General features: G+C 38.5%; 2 protein-coding genes across 2 annotated transcripts; one reads left to right on the top strand and one right to left on the bottom strand.

Annotated features, from left to right (window-relative positions):
• Positions 1–32: 32 nt before the first annotated feature.
• Positions 33–9,218, bottom strand: si:dkey-284p5.3 (uncharacterized protein LOC557830 homolog). Its single transcript, XM_051955207.1, has 4 exons — positions 8,720–9,218; positions 4,706–5,053; positions 726–779; positions 33–638 (listed from the first exon to the last, which is right to left on the bottom strand). Exons 1-4 carry the CDS (start codon positions 8,808–8,810, stop codon positions 625–627), a joined length of 507 nt encoding a protein of 168 aa, XP_051811167.1. The 5' UTR covers positions 8,811–9,218; the 3' UTR covers positions 33–624.
• A 481-nt stretch (positions 9,219–9,699) lies between these two features.
• Positions 9,700–12,966, top strand: rpl30 (ribosomal protein L30). The gene is made up of 5 exons (XM_022211082.2): positions 9,700–9,792; positions 9,907–9,955; positions 10,445–10,590; positions 11,524–11,654; positions 12,863–12,966. The coding sequence occupies exons 2-5, from the start codon at positions 9,935–9,937 to the stop codon at positions 12,913–12,915; spliced, it is 351 nt and encodes a 116-aa protein (XP_022066774.1). The 5' UTR covers positions 9,700–9,792; positions 9,907–9,934; the 3' UTR covers positions 12,916–12,966.
• The last annotated feature ends 4,253 nt before the right edge of the window (positions 12,967–17,219 follow it).

The following is a 17,219-nucleotide window of genomic DNA, read 5'->3' as shown; positions in this document are numbered from 1 at the left end:
CATAATTACGTGTTGTTTTTTTAAGGCGGCCTTTTTAATTTTTTGACAGTTATTACAGATTTTCTGCCCAGAGAGAAATCATGACACCTCAGAAACCAGAAAAAGCTCTCAGGTTTACTCTTATCTCATACATGCTAATCAGAAATTCATTTTCTAACTCAGCTGGACTCGATACGTTTTAATTGGAGCAGCTTCATTACAAATATGGTCATAAAATCAAAGCCAGCTACCCAAAAAGAATAGAATTTTATACCTTAAATATACTTTGGCTTTGGTTTTTAAAGAATTACGGACTCTTAGGTTTAAGACATAGTATAGTATAGCTAATATAAATGTCCATACAGAAAATAAATAGAAATTTCAACAGATAAATCCTCTGAAAATAAACACACCCGCTAAGTGCTGTAGAACTCTGTCTATGTACAGTAGATATTGCAGCCGTTCACCATCGAGAAAGAGGAATAAAAGGCACAGTGGTGACCGAGGACCCTGACTGAAAGCGGTTGTCACGGGGTCTGCATCTTGGCAACAAGGCGATGTCTCTCACACCCAGACATACTTTCACTCGCGCATACAGACAAGGTGAGACACAAAACTCATCTGTGCAGCCACTCGTGTTGCACGTCACTCGCTGGGAGCTGGAAACAAAGAGGGAACACATGTTTAGGATGGAGCAGATGTTTCATTTTGGAGATGTGATGAGGGGAAATGGCAGCCCTGCTCACCTGGTGCTTCCTCTGTTTTGGGCTCTGAGTCAGTTGCTGTGGCCTCTCCTTTATCTGTTTGGAAGAGAATGACAGAGAATCATACATGCGAACAGCAGCTGTGAGGTGTTGACATGAATTGTGGCTTTTTGTTGCACGTTGTTTTCCATTTCTGTGTATCCAGTCGGCTCTGCACTTGACTGAGAAACTCATAAACTACTGTCCAGACACATTTGCTCACTTACCCGCAGTGTTGTATAACAAAGACTGGACAAAAATATCAAAGCAGCATGCAAATAGTCTTCCTTTTTGACTTGGAGAAAAAAGTTTATAAGTCTAATTTCTATTGTTTCGGTTAGAGAAGAATTAAATTTTGCCAGCTGTGCATGAAAAGTTTTTGGGGTGTGCAACACGTGACCATTTCTCAGCCATTAACTTGATAAAGAACAAAGATCAGATAGCGTGATCAGTACAGAGACACTGTGACTTTAAAACACCACCACTGGATTTACATCTCTGACAAACGTGATCCCGTTCTCCAAACAACAACCCACAATCAATAACCTCATTTACTTTAAGCACTGCAGTTGTGTGACTTTATAATGTCCAGTGTAGTGCGTTCTTAACAGTTTCATGGCATCAATTCTGTTACAAAGATGGCATGTGCTGGAATGACAAATACTTGTCATTCCAACAGTAAACTTTTAAAAGAATTTGAAAATTCTTGCGTGATTAAAAAAAGTTTATCTCTACTTTGTTCCTAATTAATTGCAATCTCTCTGAAAAGTACAAAGACGTGACAACAATTATATTAACTCATAATAATCCCAAAAATGTACCTATGAATCATGTACTTTGGATAATTTCTGTCAAAAAATAGTCATACAATTATTAATACAGTGATCCAAAAAAAGTGCATGAATGTACAATTATCTCCAGAATATTCACAGAAGTTAGTAACAAAACCGTGAGTAGTCTCCTCATTCTGTGCCTTCACTTGATCTTGACCCTCTTTGGCGTCCAACTTGACTCATCCTCAGTTCAAACTTGATCTCAGCCATGTTTAGCGTCCTGTATACAGTGTATGTGTGTGCATGTGTGTGTCTTGCCGACACTTTGTTGTCACCGTGGTATCACTAAGGTGCAATCTGAGTCCACAGAGAAACCAGAGCATGCCGACACATATAGGGCTTCCACTGGCGACGACCGCTGAGCCTCCATTTCACAGCCAATGGAGAGAGAGGATCGAGTGTCACCGAGCAGCTCATCCACCTCTGAGGCAGCTGATTTTAGGATTAGCTTGTTGTAAATAATCTCTAGTCACAAATCTCTGAGGGAAAACTGTGAATGCAATAATTCACTATGTGATGCGTGCTGCCATTGGTTCTTATTGAGATTTCACACCTTCAGATTAAACAGTGTTACAGGCTGGATAATGAACATCCCTGTTAGAAAAGGGACCTTTAGTTCCCTAGATTTGTCTACACAAGATCTGCGAGATATGCTATTTATTAATGGATCAGTTCAGCTACATTACTAAAAACACACTCATTTACCTGGGTCAATATATAACATAGTTGACATTTTTGTTGTTTTCAGGTCTAAAATCAACATGAACCAAACACCACATGGCATTTTTACACAAAGATTCTTCTAAATAGTATATATTATATAAAATTGAAACTAAAAGTTATTTCTAAAGATTGTACTAAACCTGTTGACATGCCATAAATCCACACTTGACTCAAACACTACTTTGTATTAAATAACTCAGAAAGCCTTGGAGTCTTATCAGTCTTTTCTTCAGGAGGAAATGACATCATGTGGAGCAGGTCATGTGATCTGAAATCAACACACTTCCTTGAGAGGTGTTTTTGTAATAGGTAAGTTAGATGAAAACGATTTCTCGGACACAGATACAATTAGTTATTTTCCACATAAAATTTGATTTATTGCCAAAAAAGAAATATCTGTCATGATTATCTCAACTTAATAAAAATAAGATATATGTACCATTTAATTAAAAAAATGTACATTTTTAAATTAGAATTTTACTATTAGAAAACATGAAAATGGCTTTTCTTTCACTACAGATAATTTATTGAAAATGCAGATGTATTTACAACAAATAAACCTTGTAATACAGTAAATATCCCCTTTTTTCTTTTTACTGTGGACAAATTGTTAATTAGGAGAAACTTGCCCTTTTTTAAATTACAGCATAAAGCAAATACTTTTTTGTTATTTTACACATGTATTTCTTTGACTATAGTCTGAAAGTGAGATGTCGTGCAATTTGTGATCTTGTGCGTCGACAGTTTAGTGAAGCAGGCGGGAGATTTACTAAGTCTGACTATCAAAGCTTCCATCCTTATTGAAGATATGTTTAGACCATGGAAAGAGAGGGAATAATATATTTGACAATGAGTGCAAAGTGTTTCAGCCTTTCATGTCTAGTCCTCCTTAATGCTCTGGATTACAGATGCTTTGCATGGGATACAGAGGAAAATGAAGAGTCCACCTCGTAAACCTGCTGGCTTCAGGTCATTTGCATCGTGAAACAGTGAACTGATAGGAGTGAATGTAATGCTGCTCTGTGCCATGTGGCTCCCTGTGGAGCATTTCCATGTTTGGATAAGCCTGCAGAGGTAAATGTGCAGAGAGACACGATCACTGACAGACCTGCAGTCACTCTGAAGCTCTTTCTTGGAATTTAGAGCAGAGAATGTGGTGTTGCACTCATGAACTTGTACTTTAACATATCCCACCAATACCAGAACACAGGGAGAAGAAGCAGGTTTTCTCCAGAGACAGTAAAGGCCACATGCTTAGTTCCCACGTTTTAACTTTACATGGATCCAGATATTCTTGGCCAAACACATTGTAACATCCAGTGGCTTTCAGGTATTTTTGTTTAGTGATAAGACTTTTTCAAAAACTCACTGAAATGGGGAGTTGATTGTGGGTTAGCTGATTAAAAATCACAAGTGACAGCTAATAGAATACATAAAACTTCCTTTGTTACCAGAGCAAAGTCACAAAGTCAAATTTACAGAGTTAGAGCGTCGACAAACAATCGCTATTTATAAATGGGCTATTCATGCATCAGTGTGCACTCCCACACTTCATTCATCTTTAACTGCCAGAAGGGTGCTTTAGAAAAAAGCTCAATTAATCAAACCTCAATGAAAAGTCTCTGTGAGTCCAAACAAGCACACAACTGATAAAATCCCTAAGATAGTGAAAATAGTTCATTAGGTCATCGCAACCTGATATAGTAAAGCAAACTCAACCTTTAATACAAGCTGAACAATCAGAGGTGTGACTTAGGAACACATTGCTGCGGCCGCCCCGGTGTGTTCATTAAAAGCTGCAGTCAAAGTGTTGTTGGATACTGCCTGGTTACTATTATTGCAGGGGGACTGGGGAAGGTCTGGGGAAAGATGGAAGGGACATGATGTACCTGGGCGCTGTGGCATCCCATGTTCAGGAGGCAGAGCACTGCTCAGGTTACTGCTATCATTGGAACAATTGTATGTTTTGTCCTTCATTGATCCCTATTTTCTTTCTGGGACATAAGAATTTTGAGAGTGGTGTAGTGACATTTTTCACAGATTCCACAAGAGAAATCCTCTAACCCCAAGAAAGGTGATTGTTGCCAAGGCTCATACGTGTACATACAGGCAACCAGCCAGCTTTGTCTGCTGTGTAACTTTGTGAAAGGTGCAGTCAGACTGATAAATGTCACAAGACTGTCAGCTGTCACTCTGTGCTCAAATATTTGCATAAAAGATGTTCATTTGAATGGAGAATAAAATTCACAATTACAATATTTTACATTTCTATGCAAAGGTTCAGCTGACAGCTGAGTCATTTTGACTAGATGACATGGAGCTTGTTTAAGTGAAGATGTTCAGAAGAATTAAATCTGAATCTAAATACTTGAAATAATGGCCTTTTTTAGATGCAGACACTCTGTACTGCTTTTGACTCCAGCTTACCTTGCTCTGGAGCTGCAGCGGCAGTCTTTGAGGAGCTTGCTGCTGTCTCAGCGGTGCTGTCTGCTGCTGGTGCTGCTGGTGTTTCCTCAGGTGCTGCTGCTGTTTCTGCAGGTGCTGCTGTTTCTGCTGGTGCTGCTGTTTCTGCTGGTGCTGCTGTTTCTGCAGCTGGACTGGCAGCTGCAGGCTGAGACTCCGCTGCTGCTGCTGGTGGATTTGCATCGGTGCTGTCTGCAGATGTGGCAGCTGCTGCAGGCTCCTCTTTAGGTTTAGCATCGCCACCGTCAGCAGGTGTCTGGTCTGGAAGAGTTTCACTGTCTTCAGCTACTTTGCCATTCTCATTGGCCGTCCCTGTTAGGAACATGAATAAGAACACAGAAAGTTATTCAAACAGTTCAGCAGTTTGTGGACAATGAATGAACTTTTAACTCTGACAATGAAAACAGTTTTCACCTATTTCTGTATGTTTCTCAAGAAAGATATACAACATTACTTATATCAAATAATTAGAGAACACAAACTTGAGATGAGATGACAAACAGTATAAATAGTTAAAGTGTCCTGCAATAACAGTTTCTAATGTGAATCACAGACCGTTTATATGACAGTGTGAAACCAGAGTGAAGTGTGAAGGTCTGCTTTATTTACACTCATGAAAACATCTGCATGACTGACAATATATTTTGGATTAAAGCTTTCTCTGTATGTACAGTTCTGAGTAAAACTTTACATACACTGGTAAAGACCATGTATATCATGGCAGTCTTGCATTTACAATGACTTCTACTCTTCCTAATGTTCTATGATGTTTGAAAAAAGGTCACCTTTGTCATAAAAAGCAATAATGTATCTGTGCTCTTTCATCAACTTATTATAGGTCTTCTGGAAATATTACAAGATCTCCTCTGTTAAAAATATGCATACAGTAACTTCAGTTATCAGTTTTGGTGATGCAGAATGTTGTGTTAATCAGATTTTCTTAGTGGCATGACTTCTCAACGTCTTATGAGTGACTACAGCTGCTGACTCCTCATTTGACACTCATCAGATTCAGACACAAACATTGAAGTGGGAAAGTCTGAGGAGCTGAGTACAGATCTTAAAACACAAATCATTGACTTGAACAAGTCAAGAAAGTCCCTTGAAGCCATTTCATAGGGGCTACAGATCCCAAAATCATCTGTGTAAACAACTGTTTGTAAGTACTGCATGTATGGTATAGTTGTGTCACTGCCACAATCAGGAAGTAAAGACAGACTGTCTCCTGCTGCTGATCCTGGTCAGGATTATCAAGAGTCAACCAAAAATCACCACAAAGCTGCTGGAACACAGTTAGTGTCCGTAATCATGTGTGTTTTACATCACAGTGAGCTTATCAGCTTATCAGCCAGAAGGTTTGATCATAGATATAGTTTGGTACTAAACCAGACAATAACCTCAAACACACATCGAAAGTGTTAGAAAAACTGCAAAATCAGGCTAGAATTAATGTTACAGACTGGCCTTCCCAAACTCCTAACTTAAACCCCGTGAAACAAGTGTGTGACAGAAAGCCGACATATTAATTGAACTGCACCAATTTTGTTAAGAGAAGTGGTCAACAAATCCAACCAGAAGCTTGAGGATGGCTACCATAAGCACCTAATTGGCCCAGAAACATTTAGAGTTCACAAGTGTGTGTTAACTTTTATTCCCAGTTAACCATATGGATGCTTCAGGTCACTGCAACACAGGACAGTAGCAGCTGTGATTGTTATTTGGCGACAATAGACCAACAAAAACAATCACTACACTTAACTACACTTAAATCATAGATATTTAACATGGTAGCGGCATCAGTACTGGGCTCTTTGGTTTTCCTTGCTTTAGGTCACTGTTTGTGTTGCCAACATGATGGAACACAGCTGACTTCATCCAAAACCAAAGTGAAAGTTAATCTATAACCAGTCTTCATTACTAATATGTTTTGGGTTGCCAAGCGACACTGGCTGACTATTTGTATTTACTACATTTTTGACAGTGAATGTTTGACTTTGTAGTTTTTGGGGCAAAAATACAATCAGATTTTTTTAAATGATAAAAAAGTATGTAATTTACATTTTTCTGACTTGGGAATGGTAGAGTCTGCAACAGGCTCCCAACATATGGGTCAAGCTTCGGTGTCTTACCAAAGGATTAAACAAAGCTACAACTTTCCCTCAAATGCAAAAGGGCAACAAGAATATGTGCAAATACCTGTATTTAATGAACTGCTTTTACTCAAAATATCCAGAAAAACGCATGCCCTTGTGCAGAAACAGCACAAATAAGCCTCACAGACCAATGGAACCATTAGAAGTTAATACATAGGGGGATTGTTGTTAATAAGCAGCCTCAGACAGCACCGTTCACAGCTCTATGAACAGGTTGTTGCATCTGTATGACGAGTCACTTCCTTGTAGACTATGTTTCAGAGTAATTTGTGTTTTAGTTTATTTGAATTGATCACAGACGTCTTGATCCACAGCCACCAGTAATCTCCAAGCTACTTGAAGCAGAATGAATAAACAAAGTAGCCCCTGAAACAGTCATTAGGGAGCAGTGACCACAGCAACAAAAATAATATTAAAAATTCGTTTAAATATGTTTTGGAAGTCTGTCAGTAAAGAGTAACCAAATCTGACCACGTGCAGCTAGTTTCCCAGACTTGGATTAAGCCTCAGTCTTGACTAAAAGAAAAATTCTGTCAAGATGATCACTGAAAAAAAGAAATTCTTTCAGACTGGTCTTAATCCCCGTCTGGGAAACTGAGCTTAGGTGTGTTTTAAATGAATAAACATTGGGTTTATATGCGTGATCCTTCTTGTCGCTTGGAATCAGGTCAAGTAAATAAGCTGCATGCAAAAATAAGAAAACAACCTGACAAATTTCCATTTGACCTCTAAGATGATGACGCCAAGAAACCACAACAGAGAAAGTCTGAAGCTCTGCTATCATCAGACAACAATTGTTACAGTCCTGATACTTTTTGAGCAATTCTCTTTTCTACAGGGAGTTCAGAGGTCATAATCAGCTGCAGAAAATCCGTATAAACACACTTTAGCAGAGTCAGTGGCTGTTTCTCAGTTCCTTCAATCATTCTATTTATTCACTGACAGGCATGGATTTGTTTCCACGGTTTCTTAGCACTAATAAGGCATGCCAAGGACAAAATTGCTCAGATGTGGTCACATTTGGTGAATCTTTTACAGATTTTCCACCAGCTCATTCTCTAAACTGTGTCAAAGAATGCTTAAGCTGGCAGCACTGGAGAGCCCCAGCTACTGTATTTAAACATAATTCAGATTTCATAAAAAAGTACATCTGCACTCCTTTTCCTTTCACGCTGCTAAATACAACCACAGGATCCAGTGTTGGTGTTTTACCTTAAAATGTGTGCTGGTTTGCACCAGAGCCGGGGCCATCTCCGACCCACTACAACAAAGGAGTGTCCAAAGTGGCTTCTCCATTTCCTATTGAAACCGTAGACTGTCACCAAATCTGCTTTCATGCCGCTGTCTCCCTCAGAGGAGGACAGGGCCACAAACCAGTGTTAAATAATGACAATAAACTTTCTCATCCTGTCACTGTGGAGTTCTGACTCATTAAAAATAAAGACACGAGACACTGTACCCAGAGAAATGCATTGGGCGCAATTTGCATTCAGACTGTGGCACTCTTATCAGAAGAGTGTTCACTGCAGTATAATTAAATGGATGATGCAACTGTATATGGAGACAGCAGTGAACTTCCAACATGACACCTTTTCCACCAACATGCTACGAGTGTTATTTATAGAATCCCTCGAAATACAATAAGTGTTTTTAAACAGGACAGAATTATTCAAAATGAAAATCTGACAACATATCACTTTAACAACATTATTTGTTTGTTTTTTTACCCACTGGCAATGAATGCCACCTGTTTCCATGCCTGTATTTTTCACAGATCTCCATTTTTATAACATTGCATACAAATGTAAAGGTTTTGTTGGCTCACCTGTAGTGCTGGCTCCGTTGCTCTCCTCGGGCTTAGCACTGGGTCGAGTCGTATCTACCGCTGAAGTTTGGGAACTTGTAGAGCATCCCATCCTGCCCAGTGCGCACAGAGGACTGGATGAGTTCAGAGTTTACAGGTGAGGACAGGCTGCTGCAGCTGCACTGATGACGTCGTGCATATATCAACTCTGTAAAAGGAGAAATGCAAAACCCCTGGAGGAGAAACAAAAACACACAGAATTCCTCTAGTCCCGTGCGTAATTGCGCATGGCGGTGGTTTCTCCGGCTTCAGATTCTTGTGTTGCGGTGAGTTTCTAAACTCTTGGTCACGCAGGTGAAATGTGGGCTTTTGTTGTGCGCTGTAACTTAGGCTGTTTCCATGAGGCTGGCGCAGGGACAAAAATACATTATTCAGTCACCCTCCTTAGGGCGGGGAAAGTGAACCAGCAGCTCTCCTTAAACCAACAATAGGTCTCCTGCTGATGTGCCCTTGAGCAGAGCGCAGCAAAAATAGCAACGACTCTATTAGAACTAAAGCAAAATAGCTCACAAAATGCCCCCAAAGGACAGAAGAGGATACAAAATAGCGCACTATAAATATAGTTCTTTGAGTCCTGCATTAATAATTTGAATCTTTACAGGAAACGTAAAGTTTGTAAGGCTGAAGTAGCCAACTAATACCTATGAAAAATATTGTGGAGTAAAAAATAGGCACATTCTCTGAAATGGTGTAGACTATAGTCAATTAATTTGTTAATGAAATACTTTTACTATTATTAGAGTATGTTTACATTATTGAACAACTAAATTTAGGCTGTTTTTAAATTTAAATCACGTTTAGTTTACAAGTAATTAATTATGCTAGAGAAATAAATAATTTCTAAATTCAGTCCAACATTAAACTCTTTATAATCGATGGGTTTTGTCATTAAATATGATTTTGAAAAAGTATCAGAAGTAAAGATGCACAAACTATCCTGCGCAGTACTCTTGTGCGCAGGTTCACCACAGATAGCGGCGCGGTGCACCATGGGACTTCCTTTCTCTCCGAGGCCATATTGGAGTTAACTCACAGTAAGACGAGCTCCGAGTTTTCTCAATAAAACACGCCATTTTTCGAATATTTATAAATTCTGTCACGACGTACAGTTTAACGACACTCTTGTGCTCGCTTCCCTCTGCCCGCAGGTTGGCCGGTACGGACTAAACCGCAAACATGGTGGCCGCAAAGAAGACGGTGAGTGTCGGAGCCCGGGCCGCGAAGCACACGCTGCTCCTGACGGCCGCTTCACGTGGAGACGTGTTGCTGTCAGGCCTGTTAGCTAGCATGTAGCTCTGCGCTTAAACTCTGTATGTCTACTCGACACTGAAGGGTTTATGTTGTAGTGTTATTTTTAGAAATATTTAAGAACGCGTTATCTTACGTACTGATGCTCATCCAGCTGTTTGCCTGACTAGCTAACTTATGTAGCCGGAAAACTACAACACCAAAAGCGATGCTAATGCTAGTTTGCTAACTGCAACCACAGAAAAGTATTGATAATGATGACATTTTCCCCAAATATAGTGTTAAACACATTAGATGTGCTCACATTCTGTTTTCCTTTGGTATGTCGTTGTATAGATTATGTTAACTTAGACGTTTAGAGTGCATTTGGTGGTGTGTGAGTTGTGTAGCCCTTGTGGTGTCACTAAAATTAGGTGTGGATGCCTGTGTTTGATGCAGAAAAAGTCCATGGAGTCCATCAACTCCCGGCTCCAGCTGGTGATGAAGAGTGGAAAATACGTCCTGGGCTACAAGCAGTCCCAGAAGATGATCCGTCAGGGAAAAGCCAAGCTGGTTATCCTGGCCAACAACTGCCCAGCTCTCAGGTATATGAGGATGATAATTAGCCTGAATAGTAGCATGGAAAAATATTTATTTTACTGTGAAGTTGCTGCTGTTGCCAAACAGTTGTATGGGAAGTTATGTGTGACATGATTTTTGGGCTGGGTGGTGTTGGGAGGGTCTTTGTCCTGTTAATCTGGTTGACATGTTGACTGTTAAAAGCAGTTGTGTACATTGAGAATCTAGAATACAATCCTTGGCATAGCTGTGCCTAAAAAACCCTGTAGTCAATAATGTAAGATGTTTAACAGTATTGTTAAGGGTCAGTAGGTGATAACAGTGGCTTTTAAAAATGGAGGATTTACTGTGTACATGAGACCAGTGTATGTTTTATACTATTTCAATGGTTTGTTCTTTGATTAATGAAAGTGAGATTATTAAAGGCTGGAAAAACAACAGTTTGAGGTCAAAGCAGTCACTCATTGTCATTTGTAGAATTACTGTATAGTTTAACAGACTGTGCTAGCCTTGCTGTTTTCCAGTGAACAGTAAAGTTGGAGCAACAGTAATAAACAAGTAAACTTGTGTAAAATTCACAGTTTGATCAAACGGTGGCATATGCTTGGCAAAATATTTGGAATGGAGCAATTAATGAAAAGTGTAACTAGCTGCAGGGCTCTCTCATTTGACTGTTGGACATTCAGCTGACTCTTACATGGTGCACAATACATTTAGTAAAAATCAAAGTAACTTTTTCAAGCTCACTTCGTTTAAAACTGTGAGGACAATGTAAGTGTGTTCAGACATTGTTTAAAATTTTAGCTAATTTTAATCATAAATTTTCTGGTGACAAATTCTTGGAATAATCAAAGGAACTTTTCTATGAATCTTCTAATTTTTGTCGCTTATCCTTTATCAGATTTGCTGAATTCCTCCTGCTTTGACTCACATTTTATCTCTGCCTCTTCCCTGTCCAGGAAATCTGAGATTGAGTACTACGCCATGCTGGCCAAGACTGGTGTCCACCACTACAGTGGAAACAACATTGAGCTGGGCACAGCCTGCGGTAAATACTACAGGGTGTGCACACTGGCTATCATCGACCCTGGTGAGTACCTGCGCTGGTTTTTGACACTTTCTTCTGTGCAGTGAAGCTTATCTGATGACACAAAACACCCAGCCTGTTCTTTAGGTCTTCAGAGATTTTAGACTTAATGATGTGGAGAAAATTATTTATTACACTAAGCGGATGTTTCAGACAAAAGCATGTTCACCTTTACTGGATACATGGACATCAGCATAGGGGAGCTGGTCAAATGAAATCTTGTGGTTTTGTTATTTACGACCTGTTGAATTAGGTTTATTTTTTATTTAACCAGGAGAAATCCCGTTGAGATTAAGAACCTCTTTTTCGAGGGAGTCCTGGCCAAGACAGGCAGCAGTAAATGCAAAACACAGTTACACAATTACACAGTAAAACAACAACAAAAAAACAAAAATTCACATAAATTTTCAAGCAAGCTATAAAAAACAAGTGCTTCAAGAACTCACAGATTTAAAAGCACTCAATGAGATTAGCTCACTTAGTTTCCAGTCTTTCTCCAACATATTCCAGGCAGAAGGTGGAGTAAACAAAAGCCTTTTTAGCTATATTAATTATTTGGTACTAAGATGATGGCATTAAACATCTATACCTAATCAATGTACAGATCCCAGGAAGAATAATCATGTAATGGAAACATAGATGATTCTGTGGTGTGCGTGTATGCTATCATGAAAATATTATTGTCCTCTAGTGTGGTCCTGTTTTGTGCACTTTGACAACATGTTGGAAGTACTGAGCACATTTGTGAATAGTACATGTAACACATTCATTTATCAACATCATGCAGTCAGATTTTTAATAACAGGCAAATCTTCTAAATCACCTCATTGCACTGCAAATGTCTAATTTTACATGTTTGAAATTGTTGAACTTAATGCTTAGACTGAGGTTTGTTGAAACTCATTGATATTGTTTTGACTCTTGGTGTCCTCTGTGCGAATTTTTGCGCCTGTTGGACCTGCTCACCAAAGTGGTCCAGTTCAGGACTAGTGGTTCGCTAGATAAATACCAGTCGGGATGCTCAGTTGAGCTGCTGGTGCTTTCTGGCCAGTTCATGAATGCTCTGTGGTAACATTTATGCTCCTAATGTCAGCGCTGTTAATCTGTTCAAGCCTTACTGTTCTGGATGTGTCATAATTGTCTGTGCTTGGGCTGTATATGAGGGAATAGCTCTTTAAATCCACTGACTTTGCTCGTCTTTTCCTCTTCAGGCGATTCTGACATCATCAGGAGCATGCCGGATCAGCAGCAGCCGCCCCAGTAGAGCTGTTCCCCCACCCCGTTGTTATAAATAAAGTCGGTGTTAACGGAACAACGCTGCTGTCGTTTTGTTTCTGATCAGTATAATCTGCATGTCCGGACAGCGCGTTACGTCTGCAAATGTCCAAAAGGGAGTACCAGTGTTTTGTTCTCACTCCTGGTAACATTTACAGGGATTTCCTCACTTCCGTACAAATATTTAGTGTCCATCTGCCAGCAGCTATCTTCATGGAAACACTTCAGATCACATTTTACTCGGTTCTTTCTTTAGAAACTTGTGTAACAGAGCACCACAACAGGATTATCACTTTCTGTGTGAGCCATCAGGATGCGGCCGCTTATCGCCGCGTTGATGTCAAAATTATGCAACCGCTGATCTTTGGGAATGTTTTTTCTCACTTACATAAACCTTGGGGATGACCGTCTGCTGCATTAACTGCAGTTTGTTGACTGTAATCGAGTAAGGACGCTCCTTTCCGGGGCATTAAAGGCTTTACAGGGCGATAGCTGCCCCTGTCACACAAACTGCTGATGCCGTCTGAATCAAACATCCGGGCCAAGCTTCTAAATCAAGAACTAAATGATTTGGTGATGAGATGGAGACCAAAAGAAAGCCCAGCATGAGAAATTTGCATCAAAGCGAGTTAAATACCGACTCTAAAGACACTACTGTACATTTTAGGTGGGCATGTACTTTGTGGTTACTTTGAGCTGAGCTGACTTGGAAAAAAAAATACCTGAAAGTTTCTCTACATAGCAATTTTATGATTTTAACATTGAAAATCTTTCCAGTTTTTCATGAGCATCAGACTGAACTAATTGTTTTTTTTTCTGGCCCTCCTGTTGTCCTCATTTACAGGCACCAAAAATATTGAAAAAATTCCTCAAATTTCTGAAAATTTGCAAAACCCTCAGGAAGAAAGTTCCAATAATTCCTTATAAGTTTCCTTAAAAAATTATTTTAAAAAATCCCCCAAATTTGGCAAGAAAATTCTTGTAAATATTTTCCAAAAAATTGTAAAAATTTTCCAAAAAATCCTAAAAATATCTAAAGTGATTACATTAAAATCAGTAAAACTTCCAATACTTTAAGAACATTCATTTAGAAATCAACCAAAATCCAGTGAATTTCGCTGGATTTTGGTTGATTTTTGTGTGAATGTTCTCAAAACATTTAAAAAAAAAAAATTTCCACCAAAAATTTCCCGAGAATGTGGACATCAGAATTTTTACTGTGGATATATATATTTTTTTCCACATTTTCAAACTTTAAAATGGGTCAATTTTGACCCACAGGACGGCACGAGGGTTAAAAGAATACTGACATTTCACTTAATCTCTACCTAAGACCTACCTAATATTTCTTTTAATTTCAACCTTCAAGCTCAGGTTACATGTTGAGCCTCATCACTTATCAAAATGTTATTACTACTGCACTACTTGTGCAACATCAATGTACGCTGGACATCTCTTGGCTGTGAAAAGATGCTGCGGGTTCACACCGTGAGTGGGCTCAAAGCACTGCAAATCTCCAGCCAGCTGTAGTGACTGTTGGGTATCTAGATGTAGAAGGGGGAGGATGATGAAGATTAATTCACCGAGGAGCAGTTGGTGTTTGTAGGAGGTGGTAGTCACCAACCTGCTCTGCTGAAGGGCGGGTTGGTAGCGGAGGTGGATAAAGTAGATTCATCCTGTCGTGTAACTGCTGATACATCAAACTGAGGCTGACCTAGGACTTTCTGATGCCCTGATTTGCTGTATCTACATCAGTGATACTAAAAAGAAGCAGACTGGTGTAGAAGACACTGAGCCCTGTACAACACACAGTCGCAAAAATACATCAGTTTTAGTTTTTTAAGTATCCTATCTATGCAACCATCCATCTAATTTTTGCACTTTTTTCTATATTTAGGTTTATATCTATATATCTATCTATATATATATAGATATATATAGATATACTGGCTGGAGATACACAAGTATAAATTTATATATATATATATATATATATATATATATAAAATTTTTACAAGAGGCACCATTGTGGGAAAAAATAATTTCTCAGGTTTAGTTTTCATTTAAAAGTAACTTAGTCAAAATTTGCTAAGGGTATGAATAATTTCGGGCTTGACTGTATATATATGGATAGATAGGTAGATATAGATAAATCCTAATGCAGAAAACAATTTGCAAAAAAGAAGTTTTAAATATATTTTACAACAAAATTATATATAGAGAGATTTATATTTTACTTTTTGTTTTCTTTGCTTTTTTGCTATATTTGGGTTTATAAAGACATAGATATACATACATACATACATACATACATACATTTTTTTTCTATATTTGCATCTTGCAGTGTTAAACTGGGAAGTTTCCAGAACAAGGATTAACATTAGTCTTCATTTCAGGTACATCTGCTTGTTTTTGACCTCACAGTACTCAACTTTAGCATCAAATAGGGCTTTCATGTTATCAGACTTTTACTACATAACCACTGGGTTCAAAAGAAGTCATGATATCAGGACATCTGTTGAAAATAAGAGAAAAAAAGAAAAATCCTTTGGGTCATATTCACCTTTCTTAAATTGCAAAAAAAAGACACAAAACACACAAAGTGACTCAGAATACAAATACAAGGATGGAGTCTGTTTTCTTAAAATTCAAAATGTATTTTAAATACATGAGAAGGCCAAAGAGATGTCAATATAATGCAAAGTTTCAACATCTACATCTGAGCAAACACTTCCTTCTAGAGCAGGGGTCACCAACTATATTTGCCAGAGGGCCAGAATTTTACCGGACAGTCACTTTGGGGGCCGGACCCTCAAACAAAAATTAAATAAAAATCGAATTTTGGCATAACATTATTATTTGATGTTTATTTTTTATATTTTTTCCATTTCATTACAAAACTGAAGGCATTTTTAGCCTTTATGAGTCAGTGCTCCTATCACCTGTACCACAGTCAACCACTTGGAGTGATAGAGATATTTTGCCTCATCTCAAGTCAACTTTATTCACAGAGCACTTGAAAAAGAAGCACCGCAGAAGTGACAGGAAAGGGCCTCTTAACACGGGTAAAATGGCACTCTCTAAGGCCACGAAACGAAAAGTTGATGTGGAAAACAGATCCTTTAATAATGACTGGACTGACTGCTTTAATAGTGCGGACCACATGATATTTTCTCTTTGATCCTCACAATTTTGGAATCCAGTCGCGGGCCGGATTGGACGGTTCGGCGGGCCGTATTCGGCCCGCGGGCCGCCAGTTGATGATCACTGTTCTAGATGAAACCATGTTCGGTGTATTTTTCTGCTGTAGTATTATATTTCAAAGTACTACAAACATAGATGTATTTTCTAGAATCATTTCAGCAAAAACACGTCAACAAAATAACCCAAGTTCCCTGAAAACAGCGATATGCACAGGCGAGGTCATCGATTTAACACAACCGACATCAGCATAATTGTCATGTTTCATTCTGCTCAGAAACATTTTCAAGTCCGAGAAAACAACCTTGATGCCATCAAGATTAATCACTGCTTCAGCTTTACCAGACAGATCGTGACCACAGATGGAAATGAACACGCTGAATGGAGATGCATCGTGGGAAATGTAGGAGGCAGGGATTTTGGAGAATGACTCATCCTGAGGATTAAAAAGTGAGTCAGTTTTCAGCACTAAACTGGTAGAGTAGCCTTTTAATGTGTTGATCCGAGTTGATTACATCTCTGTCCAAGCTGCAACTTGTCTTTTTATAAGTTAATATAACCAGAACTTCACTTAAAAATCATATTAGAAAGATGCTCATTAAAATTTTAAATAAAAGAATAGAGTTATTTTTTTAAGTATTAAAGCAGATTTGCCAGATTATAAAGGTCAATATATAATTGAGAGACCTTTGAAGTCCATGGGCTATATCTTGCATTTTTATTAAAAGTTAAAAAAAAAAGTTTTTTATGTTCATTATGATCACGTCTTTACAAATTCCATAATTATTCATCATAGAATCCAACACTTATAAAAAAAATGACTGGATATCACTTAAATGTCAACTAAATAACCGACCAAACTTAACAACAACCACCTTCTAATTTGATAAACAATAATAAAATGAGCTTCTTCAGAAATTGTTTTGATTGTGCTCTTTTATTGAGATAATCATGACAGATATTTATGTTTTGGCAATATGTCAAATTTTATATGGAAAATAACAAATTATATCTGTGTCCGAGGAATCACTTTCAGCTAAGTTCCCCGTTACAAAAACACCTCTCAAAGAAGTGTGTTAATTCCAGATCACA

This window comes from Acanthochromis polyacanthus, chromosome 11, assembly GCF_021347895.1.
Source record: "Acanthochromis polyacanthus isolate Apoly-LR-REF ecotype Palm Island chromosome 11, KAUST_Apoly_ChrSc, whole genome shotgun sequence".
In the NCBI taxonomy this organism is placed as follows: Eukaryota; Metazoa; Chordata; class Actinopteri; family Pomacentridae; genus Acanthochromis; species Acanthochromis polyacanthus.
The sequence above is the reverse complement of the archived record's forward strand: the minus strand, read 5'-3'. Positions and strand labels throughout refer to the sequence as shown.